We start from the raw sequence: 23,425 nt of genomic DNA, 5'->3' as shown, positions 1-23,425 counted from the left end.
ATTTTTATTATTAAAAAATGTTTATTTACTTTTATTTATTTTGAGAGAGAGAGAGAGAAGGAGCATGAGCAAGTGAGGACAGAGAGAGAGAGAGAGAGAGAGAGAGAGAATCCCAGGCAGACTTCACATTTAACACAGAGCCTGATGAGGGGCTCAATTTCATGAACTGTGAGATTATGACCTGAGCTGAAATCAAGGGTCAGATGCCCAACTGATTGAGTCACCTAGGTGCCCCTACTTCAGATATTTTTAAAAGATACATACTCCTTCCCCAAATCTTTTATCTCTCTCTTTTCCCAGAGATAACCACTTCCCCCCAATTTGCTTTTATACTTTTATTACATATACATGACTTCATCAGCAATATGTAGCTTTATTTTCATGCTTTGAAATTTTATATGAATAGTTCTTGACTTACTATTACAAGTTAGTTATTACAAGAGTAACATAAGGAAGGGAGTAAAATGAGGGGCCCCTGGGTGGCTCAGCTGGTTAAGCATCCGACTTCAGCTCAGGTCACGATCTCATAGTTTGTGGGTTTGAGTCTCACATTGGGCTCTGTGCTGACAGCTCAGAGCCTGGAGCCTGCTTTGGATTCTGTCTCCTTCTCTCTCTGTTTCTCCTCTGCTCTCACTGTTTCTCTCTCTCTCTCAAAAATAAATAAAGATTTAGGGGCACCTGGGTGGCTCAGTCGGTTAAGCGCCTGACTTCAGCTCAGGTCAGGATCTCGCGGTCCATGAGTTCAAGCCCCGCATCGGGCTCTGGGCTGATGGCTCAGAGCCTGGAGCCTGCTTCCGATTCTGTGTCTCCCTCTCTCTCTGCCCCTCCCCCGTTCATGCTCTGTCTCTCTCTGTCTCAAAAAATAAATAAACGTTAAAAAAAAATAAACATTAAAAATTTTTTTTAAATAAAATAAATTAAAAAAGGAAGAATATAAAATGGAAAAGAGTTTCCCTTTCTTTACTTTCCATTTACCAGATATAATAGCCTGTATTAAGTGTCTTGGCTGTAGTTCCATAAATATTTTGTGCCTAGCAAGTCTAAATATCTTATAGTTCTTTACTTATTTATTTTATTATCATTTTTTTAAGGAAGTGCTAGACCCAATGTAGGGCTTGAACTTAGGACCCCAAGGTCGAGAGTCAAGAGTCGTATGCTCTACTAACTGAGCCAGCCAGGCATCCCTTATATTTAGTTTTTTATACAAATGACCTAATATTACACTTTTTTTTATACATGCAGTTTTCCACTTATTTAATTCACCTTTTCATATCTGAGCATATAGGTCAACCTCAATTTTTAATAGGTGCATATACTTTATCGATAGATGTACCGTAATTTATTTATTTATGGAATTGATCAATTCTAAATGGATGGGTGTTTAGATTATTTCCATTTTCTAATCACAAAAATTTTGCAATACATATCCCATGTATTTTATGTACTTGCGAACTTATCTTTATGGTTTATATCAAATGAAAAGAATAGATGTGCATACAAAACTACATGAGTGTACTATTTTTGAACCAATATCTTTTTTTTTTCCTTGAACCAGTATCTTAAGTGCTTCCTGTATTAAATAGTATGGTGTGGTGAAGAGAATGTTGATTTGTAAATCAGGAGGCATGAGTTTTCAATTCTGACTGCATCACCAAATGTGTCTGGACAAATGACTTAACAAGTCTGGGATTCAAGTCTGTCGTATGTAAAGTGCAAGATTTCAACTACAAGGTCACGAAGGTCCATTCTAACTTAGGAAGATTTGTAAACTATGATTGAATGCTCATTACAATTGTTATCAGTGCATTTGTAGCAATCCTAGGATTTGGGAAAGTTATACTTTAACAAGTACCATTTCATGATAGATAACAGTACCCTGAGCAAAGGTAAAACGGAATTGAAAATCCTGTGATAAACTGCTTTTTGTATGCGCACAAAGAATAAAGAGCTGAGAAATATGTTACTGGTGGAAAAGAGTCAAGAAACTCTGACTTTTATTTTCATGTTTGAAATATATCTAAAAGTAATCAAAATTTGAGTTGGATGAAGCCTCTGTCATTTCTAACAAAAGTGCTTTTGTTGAACTTGGTTAAATCACATACACTTGGAAAAATCACACATACGAGAAAATTAGCTTGATTTCTAGGACAGTCTCCAGTCCAGAACTTTTAAATTGTGTAGCTGCTACCCCCTACTGGTAGGCAAAGGTGAATTGCAGCCGAGCCATTTAAAATTTTCTTGATCAGGGCAAGGACAAATTGTCCCAGTAAAGATGGATAGAAATGATCATTCATTTAACAACAATGAAAAAATATGGCGTTCTTGCTACATTCTGAAAGCTGTGGTAGATATTGGGTAAATACAAATGGGTTTCTTGCCTTTGTAAAATAGATGTACCTATAAACAGCTGAATGCAATGTGGTAAAAATTAAAACTAAGTATAAGTAAGTCCAAGTATAGATAAGTATAAGTAAGTGGGAGCATGGAGCAGGGAGTTACTAGTTTTATTTAGGGAAGCTAAATAAAAGAGAGAAAAACTGCTCAGATAAATTGATATTTAAATTACATCTGAAGGCATTTTACCAAGGAATGAATGGGAAGGGCATTTCGGTCTATGCAAATATGTGTAACACGAACAAAGACGTGTTTGGAAAATTACAAAATTAGCAATGCGATTAGGTTAGAGGGGACACTGGGAGTGAGAGGAAGACAGTATGAGAAAAGAGGCTCTCTGTGAGCCTGAAAAGCAAGGTTGGGGCAAGATTATGAAGAATCAACTAGCTACGAAAATTCGACTTTATTGTACAGCTGGTGGAGAGTTTATAAGACAACTCTTTAAAAGGCAGAGTATAATGTACATAATAATCTTAGTATATGATCTAATTATCAGAATTATTCTTGGTCTTTTTCCATTACTTTTTTTTTTAACCTGTAAAATGATGAGCAGAGTTAGATCCCTTTTTATTTATTTATTTTTTTACTGTGAGTCAAGATGTACTACTCGGTATTAAAATCAGTTATGTGGGTTGAGAACAAAAATATAAAATAGAACAGAGCAAAATAAAATTATAAACTGCCATCATGTTTAATAAGGTTATCATTTTGGGAAACCTTTGTTTCAAGTATACATGTGTGCATTGGGTTCTAATATAAAATGTGTTCGTACTGTGGGTCATAGTAAAAAAAAAAAAAAGTACAGAAAAGGCTATTTAAAAATATCTAACGGTCTCTCCTAATTCAAATTTCCTATGCTTCTACTACCTCCTATTGGCTGATTCTTTGGAAGTAAATATTATTAATTTAATTTCAGGTAGTTTGAAAAGATTCTATACTGTATAGATAAATGGAACTTTATATATAGATAAATGGAACTATATAGATAAATAAGCTTTTAATGGAATGCATAAAATGCTAAAAAGTTTGAGGTCTATCCATATATACTGACACAAAAAGGTGTTTTGATGTATATTGTTAAGTAAAAAGCAAAATGTGGACAAATATGTATAGCATAACTCCATTTGTGTAAATTCATACACTCATACACACACACACACACATACACTTATATACACACACATATGTACACATACACTTATAAATGGGTAATGCACATAAAATACCAGAAAAAATTAACAGTAGTTAATTCAATGAAGAATGAAAGAAGAATAGATCTTGAAGAGCACGGAGGTAGATTTTAATTTTTTTAAATAAATTTTATTTAGTTCTAATTTACATACGATAAAATGCATGCATTAAAAATACACTTTCTTGAGTCTTGATTAATATATATGTTTTGTGTAACCAACAAATCTTCTGGAATTTCATATAAATGAAGTCATATGGGGGGCCCTGGGTGGCTCAGTCAGTTAAGCGTCTGACTTTGGCTCAGGTCATGATTTCACGGTTTGTGAGTTTGAGCCCCGTGTCAGGCTCTGTGCTGACAGCTCAGAGCCTGGAGCCTGCTTCGGATTCTGTGTCTCCCTCTCTCTCTGCCCCTAACCCACTTGCATTCTGTCTGTCTCTCTCAAAAATAAATAAATGTAAAAAAAAAGAAGAAGTCATATGGTATGTATGGGGCTGGCTTTTTTGTTTGGTATAATATTTTTGAGATCGATCTATGTCATTATGGGTATTAGTACTTCAAATTTTTTTATTGCTATTACTGAGTTTAGTTTGAGGCTATTTATTGCTATCCTTCTTAATACTGTTGAATATCCATATGACAGTATTTCATTATATGGATACACCACAATTTGTTTATCCATTCTCCTATTGATGGACATTTCGTATTTTTTTTCAGTTTTTGGCTATTTTAAACAAGGCTGCTATGAACATTTTCCTTTCTGGGGATCTATGTTTTGTTTTTAGTTTTTAAAAAAATTTTTTTTTCTTTTTTTTACATTTATTCATTTTTGAGAGACAGAGAGACAGAGTGTGAATAGGGGAGGGGCACTGAGAGACACACACACAGAATCTGAAGCAGGCTCCAGGCTCTGAGGTGTCAGCACAGAGACTGATGTGGGGCTGGAACACACAGACTGTGAGATCATGACCTGAGCTGAAGTCAGACACCCCACCCACTGAGCCACCCAGGCACCCCGACTGTGGATCTATGTTTTAATTTCTCTGGGGTAAATATTTTGGAGTGGAATGATGGGTTATGTGATAAATGTATGTTTAACTTAAAAAAAATTTTTAAAATGTTTATTTATTTTGAGAGGGACAGAGTGCGTGCACGCGAGGGAGCGCATGAGCAGGGAAGGGGCAGAGAGGGAGACACAGAATCCCAAGCAGGCTCTGTACTGTCAGCACAGGACCCGATGCAGGGCTCTATCCCATCAACTGGGCACTTAACCAACTGAGCCATCCAGGTGCCCCCCTCCCCATCCCCACCCCCATCCCCGAGTCAAAGCAGTTTTCTTTCTTTCTTTCCAATGTGTATACTTGTATTTCTTTTTCTTACCCTATTGTAATGACGAGGACCTTTAGGATGATAATTAACAGAAGTGGTGAGGGCATAAACTTGCCTCATTCTTCACTCGTTCTTGATCTTAGCAGAAAAGCATTCAATATTTCATCAGTAAGCATGATGTTAGTTGTAAGGTTTTTATAGATGTCCTTTATCACACTGAGGAATTCCCTTTCTATTCCTAGTTTGGTAAGAGTTTTTGAGTACTGAAGTTTTTCATATTCTTTTTTCTGTTTCTGTTGAGTTGACTATGTGCTTTTTCTCTATAACAGAACCTTAAATTCTTTGGAGTAAATCCCAGTTGGTCATGATGCATTCTCTTTTTTTACACATGGTTGGATTTGATTTGTTAGTATTTTGGTAAGAATTATTGCTTATGAGGAAATATTGGTCTACAGTTTTCTTATAATATCTTTGGTTTCAGCATCAAGGCAAATGATTGTCTCATAAAAATTAGTTGGGAAATATTTTTACTACTTATTTTTTTATTTTTGAGAGAGAGACAGAGCATGAGCAGGGGAGGGACAGAGAGAAAGAGGGATACACAGAATCTGAAGCAGGCTCCAGGCTCTGAGCTGTCAGCACAGAGCCTGAGGAGAGGCTCGAACTCAACGAGCCTTGAGATCATGACCTGAGCTGAAGTCAGATGCTTAACTGACTGAGCCACCCAGGTGCCCCTTCCTCTTCTATTTCTCAGAAAGCTTGCATAAGATTTATATTATTCCTTCCTAAAATGTTTGATCAATAATGAAGCCATCTGGGCCTGGAGTTTTCTTTGTGGGAAGGTTTTCAGGTATGAAGTCAATTTCTTTAATAGTTATAGGACTATTCAGATTTTCTATGCCTTCTTGAATAATATTAGGTAAGTTTTTGCACATTAATGACCATTTCATTTAAGTTATCGAATTTTTTGGCATAAAGTTGTTTATAATACAGAGATGTGGACTTTTACTTTTCATTTTATCCCCTTCTACACTCTGAATACTTTTTTTTTTTTATTTTTCTTAACGTTGTATTTATTTTTGAGACAGGGAGAGCCAGAGCATGAACAGGGGAGGGTCAGAGAGAGGGAGACACAGAATCCGAAACAGGCTCCAGGCTCTGAGCTGTCAGCACAGAGCCCGACGCGGGGCTCAAACTCACGGACCACGAGATCATGACCTGAGCCGAAGTCGGCTCATTAACTCACTGAGCCACCCAGGCGCCCCAACACTCTGAATATTTTGAAAACTATATGAAGGCGCCTGAAGTTGAAAAATGTTGGGAAGTGGCGAAAGTAATAAGTTAAATGATTATAGTTAAATGCAAATCTTCTGTTATTTAATAATAAGTATTGCCTACTATGTGAACGACATTGTGCTGGGTGCTGAAAAAGCAAAGTTTTTGCCTTTATGGAGCTTGTGGTATAGTGGGAGATATTTGAAGTATTATGTATAACATAATATACACCCATTATGTATAACAAAAAGGTATAACAGAAACAAGTGGAAGCATCAGAGAAAATTCATTTGAAGTAAGTACCTGGTGAAAGTCAGTCAGAGAAAGACAAACACCATTTGATTTCACTCTTAGGTGGAATTTAAGAAACAAAACTAACAAAGGAAAAAAAAAGAGACAACCCAAAAAACGGACTTTTTTTTTTAAGATTTTAAGTAATCTCTACACCTAACGTGGGGCTCGAACTTACAACCCCGAAAATGAGAGTCACATGCTCTACTGACTCAGTCAGCTAGGTGCCCCCCAAAACTGGACTCTTTAACTGCAGAGAACACATAGGTGGTTACCGGAGGCAAGGTGGGTGGAGGGGTGGCTGCATTGGGTGAAAGGGATTAAGGGTACACTTATCTTGATGAGCAGTGAGTAATATATGGAACCGTTGGCTCACTATATTGTACCCTTGAAACTAATACGACACTGCATGTTAACTACACTGGAATTAGAATAAAAAAAATATGATACCTGGTGAAGTCACAAAGGAGGTAATATTTGAGCAGATAGGTGAATGTATCAGTTTGCGAAATTGACAGGCCGGGGGGAAAGTGTTCGAGATAGTAGGTTTAAGCACAAGTAAAGGTTTGAAGAATATGAAGAACAGAATTCCGGAATGAGAAATAGTTGAGGATTACTGAAATTTTAAGTGAAAGTTTGCTGTTTTTCTTTTTGTCTGTCTGGTTTTTTATCTTAAATATTTTCCTATGGTTCTAATATCAAGATATATTTAAAAAAATTTTTATGTTATATATGTTTTAATATGTATATTATTTCTATTGATAGACGTTCATGTTGTTTCGTAGTTTTCACTATTACAAACAATGCTGTAATAAACATTGTCCCTACTTTTCTGCACATGTAAGAATGTCTCTAAAATAAGTATTAGTGGATTTACTAAATTGAATGTTATTTACAGTATTTTGATCAATTCTGCTAAATTTCACTTCATTCTTGGTACCAGTATTTGACAGTAGCTGATTTCCCACATCCTTGACAGGGATACATCATAAGGCTTTTTGAATTTTAAGATTATCCCTTAGCTACGTAGACAATTAAGGACCCATTTCAACCAGTCAATATAACGAAGTGGTTAAGACCACTCTTGTATTGTAGTCACAGTTGAGTTCGTATCTTGGTTTTGACATTTGCCATCCACGTTAAACAGTTTCTAAGCGATAGTGTTGAGGCAAGTTTACCTGTGGAGTGTACAAGAAACATACTTATGGAAAGAATTCAGTTGGATTTATCATTATAGGACTGGGAGCAAACTGCGGGCATTAAATAACAGTTCATCATTCTTCGCGAATTTGTCAGGAATTGAGGGTCCCATTTAAGAGTTTAAGAGGTTCACATTTTCCAGAAAGATAACCAGAATGCACATCGGAAGTGCGGCAAACTATTTCAACAAGCGCTTTTAATCCGAGATTAAAAGGTGCTATCAGGCAACTCATCAGGCTGGGCATTTTAAACGTTGAGACGCTGGAGGATTAAAATCCACCACGTCTACGACTGGGTCATACATTTACCATAGGTACCCAGTTTGAGATTACCGACGGGCAGATACCCCTTTTTTGCCAGGAAACTGCGGCTAAATAGTGACTTCTGTCAGAAAAAAAATCCTCCAGATTCCAGGACAGTCCGCCTCCTTCCTAAGCACTGCGGGCACCTGCCAGCCGCAAGATGGCGATTACCCCAACCACCTTTCCGAAACGGAGATTTCCATAACGCGAATCGCCGCGCCCTGGAAAGGAAGTCTTGCCATTACCCAAGATGGCGAACTGCGCAGCTTCACGGTTTCCAGCTTTCAATATGGCTTCCCCAACCCGCACCACCGGAGGTTAATCTCAGGAACCAAACTAAACTCGCGCGGAAGTAGCGTAAGCGGAAGTTGCGCCTGGCCCAACTTCCCACCCCCTCCTACGCCCGCCCCCGTTCCTACGCCCCGCCCCCGGTGGCGCGGAGTGCAGAGCCAAGATGGCGGCGGAGTTGGAGTACGAGTCTGTTCTGTGTGTGAAGCCCGACGTTAGCGTCTACCGGATCCCTCCCCGGGCCTCCAACCGCGGTTACAGGTACTAGCCCCGAGGCTCTGCAGTACACGCATACCGGGTCGGGGATGACAGTGTCTTCCTCAGGTGGCACGCTGCGAGTCCCCGCCACTGCCACCTCTGAGTTGTCACTTTGCTAGCCTCCCACCAGGGTTGTTCTCGCCCCGTCCTCCTGTTCTTTTCCCACTGTGGCATGCCAGCCTGGTTTCCGCCGCTTAAAAAAATTTACCATCTGCGTCTTCCCACCCCTCCTCCCTTGGGCCCCTCTGGGTTACCCATTTGCTCCCCATCATACCCATCCAGTCGTGCCTGCTCCATCGCCTGTCACCTTTGGTTCGTTCTTTCTTGCGTCCTTCGGTTTCTCCTCCTCGTCGTACCCCCTCCTGACCTCCCTGCCTCTCATAAACATTTCCAGTACCCCGTGCATAATGGTGGGTAATCATTGTGTCGGCCGCTCTCTAGGTGATACGATTTAATCTTTTGTGCCAGTCTTGCCACCAAGCATGATCCGCCGTTTGGTTTTCCTTTCACTTCTTTTGCTAGTGGCAAAGGTTATGATGGTAGGTTTTCCAGTGGTTGTCCATTCTGTTTGTTTTTTTCCAGTACATTTTCTTGATGATTACATGGTATTTTCTATTTTCCTTTCCTCCCTTCTTAATCTCTCTCATAGCCTTTCTCTCCAAAGTTAATGCAGCATTTTCTCTGTAGGGCTAACCAACCACCTTTGTGATCGCGTGTCGGTGAGGTTCTGAGGATGCTGTAGGCAGTCATGAAGTCATGTAGTGGAAGGAGTTAACACGTTAACAGGGTTAACATATTCAAAAATACGGGTATGAACCCTGACAGTTTAACAGCTGTGTGATTTGGGACAAATCTCTTAATCTCTGCAAGCCTCAGTTTTCTCATCTGTAAAATAGAAAAAAAAAAAAAAGTGATCAGAAAACCTGCTCTGGTTCTGTACCTCAGAGAAGTTTTTGGAGGGTTACGTGAAATAATATAAGAAATGTGAAAAAATTTAGGAAACAGTAAAGCAGCATATTAAATACAAGGCACTGTTTTTACCCCTCTCTCGTCCACCTCACCATCATGATTTTCCTCTTGGCATTTATCATTGCTTTGGCTCTTGTCCTCCTCCTGTGGCCATTAGCTTGCCTCCTTACTGGGGTTTCATTCATCATGAATCACTCTCTTCGTGCTTGCTGACCTGTGCACTAGACACTGTGGGTTGCACATTTTGGCGGAGGTGGTCCTAATTCCAGTTTTTCAGTCAGGCCCCAAATCGACCACGAATAGGGATCTACGTGCTTTTCGATGGTAGTTACTGGTAGTGGTGTGTGAGTCAGCAGGGACATCTGCTGCTTTGGGCTTCCCAAAGAAGTGACCCTGCCATTCTGGCTTAGGTACGCTCTGTGCGGGCCTCCGTAGCACCACTGCTGATCTCTGTCCTAGCGCTCTTCCTTCTGTATTGTAATCGATTGTTCCGTCTGCTGTTTCTCCAGACTAGCTGTGAACAACTTGAGGTCTTTCCTAAGTTTATAGTACCAGGGTCTAGTACAGTGTCCTGCACATAGCGGGCACTCTGTAAATGTGGGAGAAATGAATAGATTACACTTCATCACATAAATTAGCACTGACTGAATTGTTCAGTAGTTAAGACTTCCGAAAGGGTATGATACATCATACAGTGGGGTTCTCTTCTCTTTCTTCTACTTTAAGCTTTTTCAACAACCTTCCTCCTCTCACCCACCTGCATTCTCAACTTTCACTTCCTAGTTTATCCACAGCCTTTTATCTGTATGTCCGTTAACTGCACTGAGCCATCAAAACAATTTCTTAATTTTCCTCTGTTTCTTGTTGTCTGTGTTGTCTATGCGTATTATTGACATTTCTTATCCTCAAGAGGCATTTTATCATTAGCCACTCTTAGTATAGTGAATGAAGAGAGCTGAACTAAGTGTGCATTGAGATTCCCATTTATTTGCTGGGTTACTCTTGGCAAGACACCTAACTCTTTTTAATTTTTTTTTATTTTTTAATTTTTTTAATGTTTATTTATTTTTGAGAGAGACAGAGATGGAATGTGAATGGGTTAGGGGCAGAGAGAGAGGGAGACACAGAATCCGAAGCAGGCTCCAGGCTCTGAGCTGTCAGCACAGAGCCCGACGCGGGGCTCGAACTCACAAACCATGAGATCATGACCTGAGCCGAAGTCGGACGCTCAACTGACTGAGCCACCCAGGCGCCCCACACCTCTCTTGAACTGTAGTTTCCTCATTTGTAAAAATGGATATACTACTACTTACCTTGCAGTATCCTTTCACTTAATTTTCATAGGAAGAGGCATAATGCTTGGCACATAATAGGTACTTGATAAATGTTACTTGTATGCCTTTTGTCTGCCTAATCTTGTTTACAGAACCCATTTTACATTATGAGCATGACTTATTCTTTAGGCTGCCTTTAAAGGAAAAATTGGGATTTTTAGGAAGCAGGAGGAATACTTTGAGTGATTAGTAAGATTGAGGGAATGAATGACTTTGATTCACGTAGCGTAAGCTGTTGCTTCCCAGACTTTCTCTGACAATTTAGATCGATGAGAATGTTACAAATGATTAGAAAATGGTTTCCCAACCTATGAAACTGTTGTTATATTCATCACTGCCCTTCCCTCAGCTAAATCATTAGTAAACTCAGTAGTCTGTTTTAATGTGATGAGAAGAATGCTGGACTTCGAAGTTAGGCATTACTTCCTGTGTTACTATTCTTCATTAAGACGGACAGAGATGGTAGGCTTTCCATGCCTATTCCAGATGGTTGCTGTAAGGGTTTATTACTAACGTCAATGAAAATTTGTGAAGTCAGTTCAGAAGTCCAGCGAAACCAAGAGTTCCTCAGGCTAGGTCTTGGGAATGGGAAAGCAACTAAGGCTCAGGGCTGAGGGAAATTGCTTCTGGGGATATCCATTCACTTACTGAGGATTTGTTAAATATTGGCTACTAGCCACGCAAGATAAATCAGTCAAGGAACCTGTCCCAGGAAACACATCTAGTAGGCTTGTTCCTGATATATTCAGTACACAGTGTTTAGCTCATGGTGTGATGGTAGAATAAGTAATGACTCCTTAAAAAAAATGAAAACTCAGGGACCTTTAGAGCATTATAGTGTGGATCAGATTCAAGTACTTGAGGCACTGCATTAAGAGATGAGGGCATGACAAGGATTTATAAATCCCGTTCAAAACCTGTGCTAATTTTCATTTTTTTGTCCTTTCCACCTTTGCTTCTTGTTTAGATATATTTTATTGTTACCTTTCTGCCTTGCAAGTATTAGTCTTCAGGTTTCTAAGGGATGAGGTTTTTTATTTACAGATTTTATTTTATTTATTTACTTTTTAATTATTATTTTTTTAAGTTTATTTATTTTTGAGACAGAGAGAGACAGAGCATGAACGGGGGAGGGTCAGAGACAGAGGGAGACACAGAATCGGAAGCGGGCTCCAGGCTCTGAGCCGTCAGCCCAGAGCCCGACACAGGGCTCGAACTCACGGACCGCGAGATCGTGACCTGAGCTGAAGTCGGATGCTTAGCCAACTGAGCCACCCAGGCGCCCCAAAGATTTTGTTTTTTTAAAATTTTTATTCTTTTTGAGAGACGAAAAGAGAGAGAGCATGGGATAGAGGCAGAGGGAGAGAGAGAATCCCAAGCAGGCTCTGCCCTCAGTGTGGAGCCCCATGCGGGGTTTGATCTCGTGACTGCAAGATCACGAATGCAGCTGAAATTTAGAGCCTGGTGCTCAACTGACTGAGCCACCAAGGTGCTATGAGATTTTATTTTTATGTAATCTCTGTACCCAACAGGGGGCTTGAACTCACAACCTCGAGATCAAAAGTCACATGCTGTAGTGATTGAGCCAGCCAGGTGCCCCATGATGAGTTACTTAATAACTTTTACTTTGCCCTCTCTTTTCCACACGCTGACAAAAACAAACTCACAAATTCAGAGCTTTGTAAAATTGGTCATATTTAAATAATGTCTTAGATTTCCTTCAAATTCATGTATCACACAGATTATAAGTATTCAGTGTTTTGTAATGTTTCCACGGACATCTGTATCTCTAGCCCACATGTTTTTCCTGAACTCCTGGCTCATATTCAAATGCCTTCTCTGTATCTTCACTTGAGAAATCAATTTGACGTCTCCAACTCAACATATTCAAAACTGAACTCCTGAGCTTTCTTCTCAGACATGCTCTACCTATAGCCTTTCTGTCTCAGTTATTGGCAGTTCCTTTGCTCAGGCGAAAAACTTCAGAGTCATCCTTGACTCCTCCTACCTCACATTCAGTCCTTTAGAAAACCCCGTTTCTTTGCTTTAAATGTGTCTAGAATCTAGCCGCTTCTGCTCCTGTCCCTTCCTAGTCACCGTCATGACTCCTGGATTGCGGTGGTAGTCTCTTAACTATAATCCCCTTGCTTCAGTATTTACATTGCTTCTATGTACAACAGACAAGGTAATCCTTTTTTTTTTTTTTTAATTTTTTTTTTTTTCAACGTTTTTTATTTATTTTTGGGACAGAGAGAGACAGAGCATGAACGGGGGAGGGGCAGAGAGAGAGGGAGACACAGAATGGGAAACAGGCTCCAGGCTCCGAGCCATCAGCCCAGAGCCTGACGCGGGGCTCGAACTCACGGACCGCGAGATCGTGACCTGGCTGAAGTCGGACGCTTAACCGACTGCGCCACCCAGGCGCCCGGTAATCCTTTTAAAGTCAAAGGAAGATCATGTTTCACCTCTGCTTAAAACTGGTACTGGCTCCTTTTTCACTCAGTAAAAGCTAAAGTTCGTACGAGGCCTATACAATTTGCCCCTCTGTTACCTCACCCCCACCTCATCTCTTATTTTATTCCAGCTGCAGTGGCTTTCTTTTTGAGGGCAAGCTTTCCAGGTACACTCGCACCTTAGCACCTTTGCACTAATTGTTTCAAACCTGGAGCTCCTCCCCCCCTCCCCCCAATATCTGCATGAGTAACTCTCTTGCTTCCTTCACATTTTTGCCCACATTTCACCTTGTTTAAAAAAAAATTTTTTTTTTTAATGTTTATTTATTTTGGAGAGAGACAGAGACAGAATGCGCGTGGGTTTGGGGCAGAGAGAGAGGGAGACACAGAATCTGAAGCAGCTCCAGGCTCTGAGGTGTCTGCACAGAGCCCGACACGGGGCTCGAACTCAGGAGCTGTGAGATCATGACCTGAACTGAAGTCAGACACTCAACCAACTGAGCCACCCAGGTGCCCCTCATTTCACCTTGTTAATAAGGCCTCCCCTGACTACCCTCTTGAATGCTGCAACCTGTTTACCCTCCCACTACCCTCCCGATTTCCCTTTTCTGCTTCATTTTCTTTCTGCTTTAGTACTTACCATTTTCTGAGATCAGTAAAATACTGATATTTTACTTATTGTGTTTATTTTTTATTGTCTATTTTCTATTAGAATATAAACCTCACGAGGGTAGGAGTCTTTGTTTTGTTCATTCACCTAGAACAGTGCCTGTGACTTAATATGCATTCTGTAAGTATTGGTTGAATTCAGTGAAAGATGATAATACATTTAGGGATTTGGGAAGCCTTCTGTTACCCAGTATAGTTCATTCAGTAGACTCTGTTATTACTTGATCAGTAAAACACTATTATATAAAATGTCATCTGCAGTGTGGCAGTATAGTACCATTATGAGAGTTCGTTTTAATTGCTTGTATTTGTACTTTTACATGTTTTTATTGATCCTTATTAGACTCCAGGATTCTTAAGAAGTAACACTGTCTTTTGTTTGCTTTGGATTATATGTCATATGAGGCATCTGGGCAGCAGGGATCATGAGTTATTCTTGTTAATTATTTAATAGGTAGAATAAGCAAGAAGGGAAATAGAAATACGGCAAATGATTCTGTGTAGGTTTTTCGTAATAAAAGCCATAGACTTGAGGCTTCCTATTTTCCTGTCCTAGGGCATCTGACTGGAAATTAGACCAGCCTGATTGGACTGGTCGCCTCCGAATCACTTCAAAAGGGAAGATTGCTTATATCAAGCTTGAGGATAAAGTTTCAGGTAATCTGTGCTGGTGACCCTCTAAGATATTAAGGGTATTAGTTTGGTGTGCCTTTTCTTTTCCTTTTTCTTTTCTTCTTTTTTTTTTTTTTTAATGTTTATTTATGTATTTTGAGAGTGAGAGAGTGAGCAGGGGGAGGGTCACAGAGGGAGGAGAGAGAGAGAATCTCAAGCAGGCTCTGAGTTTTCAGCGTAGAGCCCAACACGTGGCTTGAACCCATACACCATGAGATCATGACCTGAGTCGAAATCAAGAGTCAGATGCTTAACCGACTCAGCCACCCAGGCACCCCGTTTTTGGTGAACTTTTATAAATACATTTAAGTTGGAGACTGGAATGGAAATATTTGTTAGAGTTTTAGATTTTTGCTTCTTTAGCTCAAGGAAGTCCTTTTCTTACCTGTTAGGGGAGCTCTTTGCTCAGGCACCAGTAGAACAATATCCTGGTATTGCTGTGGAGACGGTGACAGATTCCAGCCGCTACTTTGTAATCCGGATCCAGGATGGTACTGGTAAGGGATCTGGGATTTTGAATGGGTGAGGTTAGGAAAATAGGTGATGCCTTTCAATAAAGTGCGTCTCAGTTGCATTTATCTTAACTTCAGTTTACTAAATTTTTCCACCCCTTGCTCCACAGTTAACTATGGTTGCTAAAGGACAAGGATTAACATGTTGTTTGTAATAAATAAAAACAAGCTCAAGATATGATAATTAATAGGTGGATATAAATAAATGTCTATCCAACCAAAGAATTCATACATATTGCCCACTCATTCATTGTTTGTGGTGGGTTTTGGTGGGACTGTCTTAAATCATCTATGTCTAGGGCATTTTCTATCTTTTCTCCATAGTCTATATCAGAGGTGGGCAAACTTTCTGGAAAGACAGATGGTGAATATTTTAGATTGCAGGCCAAATGGTCTCTATTGTAGCTACTCAGTTCTGCTGATGTGGTATGAAAGCAGCTATAGATAATATGTAAACAAATGGGAATAGCTGTGTTCCAGTAAAATATTATTTAAAAAAAATTTTTTTTTTTTTTTAACGTTTATTTATTTTTGAGACAGAGAGAGAGCGAGCATGAACGGGGGAGGGTCAGAGAGAGAGGGAGACACAGAATCCCAAACAGGCTCCAGGCTCTGAGCGGTCAGCACAGAGCCCGACGCGGGGCTCGAACTCACAGACCGCGAGATCATGACCCGAGCCGAAGTCGGCCGCCCAACTGACTGAGCCACCCAGGCGCCCCATTATTGACAAAAACAAGTATGGCAGCATTTGTCTCTTGGGCAATATGTAGGGTGTGGACCCCTGGGCTGTGAGAAATGTTTCACATTCACAGACTTTATCTAGTTAAGGTAACTGTTAATTTTCATTGGGTGGAATTTTCCCTAAGGGACACTTCCTGTTCTGAGTATTCCTGTCTTTTTCACAGGGCGTAGTGCTTTCATTGGCATTGGCTTCACAGATCGGGGTGATGCCTTTGACTTTAATGTCTCCTTGCAAGATCATTTCAAGTGAGTGATTCTTGTCCTTAACCGAGTTAAACCTTGGCTAAGTTAACCCTTAACCAAGCTAAAGGGTTTTGGAAATGCTCCTCCTCAGTTGAATGGATACTACCTCTTTTATCTGCTGGTTTCTGTATTTGATAAACTAGTTTGTTACGAATTTGAATCTTCCCATTCACTGTTTCCTTACATCATCTTTGTGTCTCTTCTGTCCTTTCCTTATAGCCCAGGATATGTTTTTGGTCCTTTGTACGGTGTTTTGAGATGATGCTTTTGCTTATGCCTCTGGAGGAATTGACATTTGCTCTCTTCAGTGGCCGAGGGAGGCATATAGTAAGAGCAGGACTGTATGTGAGAGAGGAGGAGTTACATGCCAGTTTTGTTGCTTTGTGTAGCTGACGTGTTGTATGTCTCCTGCAACGACATTGCTTCAGTTTTGCCACAGCTGTGGTGGACAGCGCCATGCATGGTCAGCTTCCTACTTCAAGGGCAGGCATAAGTCTGCTTTTCTGCCTCAGAACTCTGAAATTGTGGAAGTGCACTCAGTTGGCACAGGGATGCAGTCCGGAAGGACGGAGGAATTAACGTCCCCTCAGGGGCAGCCCTCACCCATGGCGGGTGGAAATTGGCAGCTAAATGCCCTCCTTTGGAGGGACAAGTTAAATATGCATTCTGAATGGCTCCTCGGTGATATTGAACCCTGTTGCCCTGTTTTGGCTTTTCTTCTTTTCCTTCCTCACTTTTCATGTTCCTTCACTCTGCTTTCTGGAGTCCTGTTTCACATAAGCCAGTTACACTCAAATTTGTGTGTCAGCTCTGCTTTCAGGTAGTCCCAAATTGAGATAATTTACTCTTTTACTGAAGGTGGGTAAAGCAGGAATCTGAGATTTCCAGAGAATCTCAGGAAATGGACACTCGTCCCAAGTTGGATCTGGGCTTCAAGGAAGGACAGACCATCAAGTTGAGTATTGGGGTGAGTATGGTTTCTTTCCTCCCGCTCCCTGAATTTCCATAATAAGCTTGTGACTTTTTCTTTCTCTTTCTTCTCTGTTTTCTTTTTTATAGAACATTACAACTAAGAAAGGTGGTGCTTCCAAGCCCAAGGCTGCAGGAACTGGGGGCCTGAGCTTGCTCCCGCCCCCACCTGGAGGCAAAGTCACTATCCCCCCACCATCCTCCTCAGTTGCCATCAGCAATCATGTCACTCCACCACCCATTCCAAAATCTAACCATGGAGGTAGTGATGCAGGTAAATCTCTCTGTTACTTTGAACTCAAGACCCTGAGAACAAGAGTTGCACATTGCACCCTCTGAGCCAGCCAGGCGCTCCATCTCTGTTACTTTTAACTTTGAGAAATCATCTTATCTTCTCTTTCTTTTTTTTTTTTTTAATTTTTAAATTTTACTTAAATCCAAGTTTAACATGTGGTGTAATAATGATTTCAGGGGTAGAATTTAGTGATTCATCACTTACACATCAATCTTAATCATCATATCTTAAGTTTCAGTTGGGTACCGTACCCCTGTTTGCCAAGGAGAGTATTGATGTTTTTGCTATTAATGACACTTGGTACTGAAAGGTGATTCTGACAGCCTTTAGCAAGGGATTTAAGCTTTTCTATTGAACCGAGAGTCATGGTATTTGGTAGGTTCTTTGTCAGAAAATGAGTGGATATTGGGGCACCTGGGTGGCTCTGTTGATTAAGCATCTGACTCTTGATTTCAGCTCAGCTCTTGATCTCACAGTTGTGAGATTGAGCCCTGCATCAGGCTTCAAGCTGGGTGTGGAACCTGCTTGAGATTCTCCCACCCGCTCCAAAAAAGAAAATGAGTGGTTATTAAGAAAAAGACTGTTTCCTTCATTGTACCTTGGTTAGATGCTAGTAGGCCTGAGAGTCAGATGCACTCAGATTTTGGTGAGAGCTCTGCTTTTTTTTTTTTTTTTTTTTTTTTTTTAATTTTTTTTAACGTTTATTCATTTTTTGAAAGAGACAGAGCCTGCGTGGGGGAGGGGCAGAGAGAGAGGGAGGCATAGAATCCAAAGCAGGCTCCAGGCTCTGGACTGACACAGAGCCCGACGCGGGGCTCGAACCCACGGACCGTGAGATCATGACCTGAGCTGAAGTTGGATGCTCAACCGACTGAGCCACCCAGGCGCCCTGAGCTCTGCTATTTTATATCTGAGTGTACTTGGTAATATTATTTACCTTTACATTTTCTGTCTTAATATCCTTATCTACATAATGGAGACTTAAAACTACACCCAGATTGTGAAGGTGGGGTGGCCTGACGCCACCTAGCACTGTCCGTGGCGCAGAGCAGCCACTCAGTAAACGTGATGTTTTCATTTTTCCTGTTTCTTCGTTAGGGCAGCTGGGAGACCGTTAGACAGCATCTGGGTTCGTGAATACATTTTCACTTTTCTGTACCATCTAATGGCAAAAAAGAATAGATCTAGTTCTTTCCATTTCAAGAATGAGAATATTAGGGGTGCCTGGGTTTGACATCGGCTCAGGTTGTGATCTCATAGTTTGTGTGTTTGAGCCCTGTGTCAGGCTCTTTGCTGTCAGTGCAGAGCCTGCCTTGATCCTCTGTAGCCCTCTCTGTCTGCTCCTTCCCCTCTCTCACATGCGTATGTATGTGTGTGCTCTCTCAAAAAATAAACATTAAAAAAAATGAAAGAGTGAGAACATTAGAACGTGAAAAGGAATTTTTCTGAGATTATTCATATAATTGACGACTAAGAGTAAACTTTTTCTTTCTGGAATTTTGAGATAAAAATGGTTGTAACCTACTTTTTTTCATAAGTGTCTCCAGAAGGCACTGGGGGGATAATGTCTAAGATTTATTTTTAATTTTTTTGAATGAAGCTTTTTATTTTAAGATGATTGTAGGTTCACACGCAGTTGTAAAAAATAACAGAAAGAAATCCTGGGTCCTCTTTACCCATTTTCCCTAAATGGTAACTGTTTACAAAACCGAAGTGGAACAGCTTAATCAGGAAATTGACATTGATACCGTCTACTGATCTTATGTAGATTTCACCAGCTACACGTGTTCTCATTCGTGTGTATATGTGTGTTTAGCTCTCTGCACTGTGATTGTGTTAGGTTCCTGGATCTGTTACCACGGTCAGGATACAGAACAGCTCCCTCAGTGCAAGGGTCCCTCACATCATCCTTTTATACCCACACCTCCCCCCGAGTCCTGCCCCACTCCTCCTCTAACCCTTGGCGATCACTAGTCTGTTTGCCATCTTTATAATTTTGTCACTTCGTGAATGTTATATAAGTGGAAACATACAGTACATAACCTTTGGGGATTGGCTTTTTCCACTCAGCATAATTCCCTTGAGATTCATCCAAGCTGTGTACATCAGCAGTTTGTTTCTCTTTCTTGCTGGGTAGTATTCCATGGTATGGATGTACCATAGCGCGTTTAACCGTCGTCACCCACGGGGAAACATCTGGCTCATATCCAGTTTTTGGCTATTGCAGATAAAGCTGCAAGGAACATTTGTGTATAGATTTTGGTGTAAGCGTAGGTTTTTATTTCTAAGATTTTTATTATGCTTCCCCTTTTCTTTTTCTTCCGTCTGCCCTGTATTCAGATATCCTTTTAGATTTGGATGCTCCTGCTCCTGTCCCGGCACCAGCACCAGCTCCAGTGTCTGCAAGCAATGACTTGTGGGGAGACTTCAGCACTGCTTCCAGGTATGAGCATAGTGAAACCAGCATACTGTCAAGCAGGGTACAGGGAATGTCACCGTCCAATGAAATCTTGATGTGGGAAGGCAGGGCATTTCCAGATCATAGAGTCTTAGGCAGGAAGTTTAGGTAAGGAAGTAGAGTTAGTGCTGGGGATGGTGGGAGAAGAAAGCTGTAGGGTGAAGTTTGGCTGGGATGTTTCAAGCCTTGATAAGTAGAATTTCTGTGAGGTATAGTTTCAGAAAATCTGGGCATTGATTTCTTGGAAACTATTAAGTGAAGAATGGAGTAGCTGTCCTAATTCCTTTGGCTTTCTCTCTGTTCTCCTGTCTTGCAGCTCTGTTCCAAACCAGGCACCACAGCCATCCAACTGGGTCCAGTTCTGAATAGCATTAAGGACAGACTTGAAGAAAAAAAAAATGACCTTGAGGGCACCAATCTGTGAGGGAAGTTAGGAACCCCTTCTCTTCCCAGAACCAAAATTACTGGACAATCTTTTTCATAGCTCCTCCATTGCATTCAAGCTGGATCACGTCACCCCCCTATGTTGTTACTTGCGTACAGCCGAGGAAGAATCTCTCATCTCCTGTTCACTGTTAAGGCAGGGGAGTGGTGGGTCTTCTCATACTTGTGGCTGACTATGCAGGGCCCCAAAGGCCAGATCTCTTTGAGGGAGAAGTGAATTCTAACATCTGTAAAATTGTTCTTTTCAATTCTTCAACTTATTTCAGAATCATCTCATGACCCTGTGTGCCTCTTTGTGAAGCCCTATTGAGCAATTTCAGGGGAGACAAAAACCTTGAAATTTCCTTTCCCACTAGCCTACGACCCTCCAAATGGACTGACCAACCTCAGTGTTTACAGATTCAGAGTTTTGACAGGGATAGGTGTGAAGAAAGACCTGTTTCCTGGGTCTCTGAGATAGACCCTCCTGCAGGCTTATCCTGTCCAGTGAACATCCAGGGCGGGGGGCAGCTCCATCGCCCTCGTGTGTTTACATTGTTTCTTCCTGTGCTCAGAGGGTTTGTTGGTGGCACCTCCACTGTTCTTTTATTTGTTGAATAGTGCAACATCTTTGATCAGTGGGTGTCTCTTAGATGAAGGAGGTTCGAGGGGCTGTGTTTTCCAAGTCCTATTGTAGAGAAGCGTTGACTTTCTTGCAGCTCCGTCTGGTGGCTGCATTTGAAGCGCGGCATTACTTTGTATTTGCCCCATTATTTGACCTGGAGTTGAAGGGTTTAGAGTTTTTAACCTGATCTGTAGAGCAGACGGGTTGAAAAGCACGTAACTCTTTTTCAGTACCCACATTGCCTTGCTGCCTGGGTATCTGGCCCCTTGCGTGAACATTTAGTTTTCAGTGCATCTAGCCCTTTCATAGAAAGCTGCTATTACATACATTGTCACTTATGAAGGAAGCTGGAGAGTCCACGGCACTAGCCGTCCTAGGTTCTGCCCGAGTGACCGCTTCGCTAAACCATCACAGAGGGTATCTCGAAAGCAAGTTGCTCTCCCACCACTTTCCCTTCCCTCTACCCCACCATTCCTTTTACAGTGCTGTGAAGACAGTTCCCTTTCTCAAATGAATGGGCACTATCAGTTGTGTTTGTTAATGAGCAATTTTGAGGGTGAAATGGGAAGATCTCGTTTCTTCCCTCAGCACTTCTTTGGATGTGTACACTTTGGGAGGCTTGTGTTTAGTTTCAAAATATAGTCTCTCTCCTGGATTTCCTTCTTGACTCTTTTTAACTTTGGGTCCATTTTTTTCTCATTGCCTCCTGTTCCAGGCAGCTCTATTCTTACAGAGCCATGGCAGGGCTTTTTAAAATTCCAATAGAAAACACTAAGTGGAAAGTCTATAGAATCACTAGTGACTGACTACTGGGAAACTATTTTCTCAATCTTCCTCCATGTTGTGTTCTTTGTATTCTCAAGATGATAATATATTATGTATTTGAATTGCTGAAAAACTGAAAATGAAATTTAAGATATATGTATATAAAGCGTATGCTGTATTGGTGCAATAATGGTAATTAAAAATATGGAAAAAGGTAGTGTCTCCTTTATCTTTAATTTGCCTATTTCAGTGCCTTTTTAATTCAACTGACCCAATATAAACGGGCCAGTAGGTAATAAATGGACATTTTATATCTAATACTCTTTTTCAAGAAATAGGGTTTCATTCAGCAGTTCAGGCTAGACTTCGGTACTCACGGTTCTAAACCCACAGAGCACTCCACTCCTTATAGAGATCGTATATATTAATTATTCATTTGCTGGTACAGTTCATTTCTTTTGCTTCAGATTATCTTCACGATCGAGGCCACCACTCACGTCCCAGAACTATAATCAGCATCAATGAGGGGAATCTGTGAGACATGGAACTAAAGACAGAGTTATAGACTTTGGAAGCCAGAAGGATCTTGGAGTTCTCATTCAGTGCTTTTCACAGAAGGTGAATCAGAATGATACGTGTGCTTGCTTTTTTAAATAAAGTAACACACTGCTCTCTGTAGAGATTCTCATGTACCTCCTAGAGTAGGGCCTAGATGTCTTTCCCACCCATGGCCTTTCTTATCATTACTGAGGTTGTGAGGCACTGTCACTGACAGAAGTGTATCATAAGCCTCAGGTTTTGTTTGGGGAAGAAAGTGGACAGTCTTTTTGGTTTTTTTGTTTTGTTTTGTTTTTTAGCTCAACCCCCTCAGTTATACATTAGAATCTGCCTTCACAGTTGTAGTGTGAACTGGTATTACTCCACTTCATCCTGATAACCTTCTAGGCAGTTGGCCTGCCTCTAGCTTTCTTTTCTTTTCCTCTAGCTCCAATTCACCTTCCCTGTTGCCACCGGAATCACCTTCCTAAATCAAGCCCTGCCCACGCCCTTTCTTCCCTGACTCATTGTCTTTAATGATTTTCCTTTGCTTAGATCATAAAGGCCAAAGTACCATTTCATCCTCAGCCTTGTTTTCCCTTTCACTCAAAATATGCTCCTGAAACCAGGATACTAGTCATTCTTCAAATGCCATTAGCACCCTGAATATTGACTGCTTGCTAAAATTCCCTCTGCCTACAATACCTTCCTGCCTATTGAAATCCTTCCCGTTTCGTAAAGCTGGCGTGAATAATACTTCATGAAATGTCACCTATTCTTTCAGTCTGAAAAATGATCTCCTTTGTTTTGTTTAGGTTGCTGTTGAAATTCTTTAATAACATTACTTTGTAATATTAATTATGCTAATTAATATTAGTTTGTAATATTAGTTAGAATTTAGTTTTTAAGCTCTTTGAACATAAGGACCATGTCTTCATTTTTATCTACAAACCATACTTCCCTATACTTTTGTGTTATAGTAGATGCTCATTAAATACTTGTCGAATTAACAGTGATTTCAGTGAAGATGGATTAGAAATCAGTAAGTTGGGTATTTTCCTTCTTTTACTCATTCTCAGGGTTGTTCCTAGCTACATGATGTAAGTGTTCTTTGTATGCTTTGTCATAGTTGCAGAAAATCTCATTTATGTGCTCCAAAATCCATCACTATGAGGGAATCAAAAAGGCAGTGATGAAGAAAAATTTTACTTTGGTACATAAACCCTGTGACCTG

The 23,425-nt window shown here is 40.7% G+C and overlaps 1 protein-coding gene across 3 annotated transcripts in view; it reads left to right on the top strand.

Annotated features, from left to right (window-relative positions):
* Positions 1 to 8,421: 8,421 nt before the first annotated feature.
* The window catches only part of NECAP1 (NECAP endocytosis associated 1), a 43,495-nt gene continuing 28,491 nt past the window's right edge, over positions 8,422 to 23,425 (top strand). The window contains exons 1-8 of one of the 3 annotated variants that reach the window (XM_042945720.1): positions 8,422 to 8,529; positions 14,508 to 14,608; positions 15,016 to 15,120; positions 16,041 to 16,122; positions 16,978 to 17,086; positions 17,179 to 17,362; positions 19,724 to 19,826; positions 22,122 to 23,006. In XM_042945720.1, the coding sequence (XP_042801654.1) occupies positions 8,435 to 8,529; positions 14,508 to 14,608; positions 15,016 to 15,120; positions 16,041 to 16,122; positions 16,978 to 17,086; positions 17,179 to 17,362; positions 19,724 to 19,826; positions 22,122 to 22,179 (837 nt within the window). In that variant the 5' untranslated portion in view covers positions 8,422 to 8,434 and the 3' untranslated portion in view covers positions 22,180 to 23,006. Of the gene's footprint in view, positions 8,530 to 14,507; positions 14,609 to 15,015; positions 15,121 to 16,040; positions 16,123 to 16,977; positions 17,087 to 17,178; positions 17,363 to 19,723; positions 19,827 to 20,157; positions 21,869 to 22,121; positions 23,007 to 23,425 lie in introns of those variants that run through there. The other 2 variants (XM_042945721.1, XM_042945722.1) reach the window with 2 other exon arrangements.

This window comes from Panthera leo, chromosome B4, assembly GCF_018350215.1.
Source record: "Panthera leo isolate Ple1 chromosome B4, P.leo_Ple1_pat1.1, whole genome shotgun sequence".
Taxonomy (NCBI): domain Eukaryota; kingdom Metazoa; phylum Chordata; class Mammalia; order Carnivora; family Felidae; genus Panthera; species Panthera leo.
Note: the sequence above shows the minus strand (reverse complement) of the source record. Positions and strands in the feature narration are given on the sequence as shown.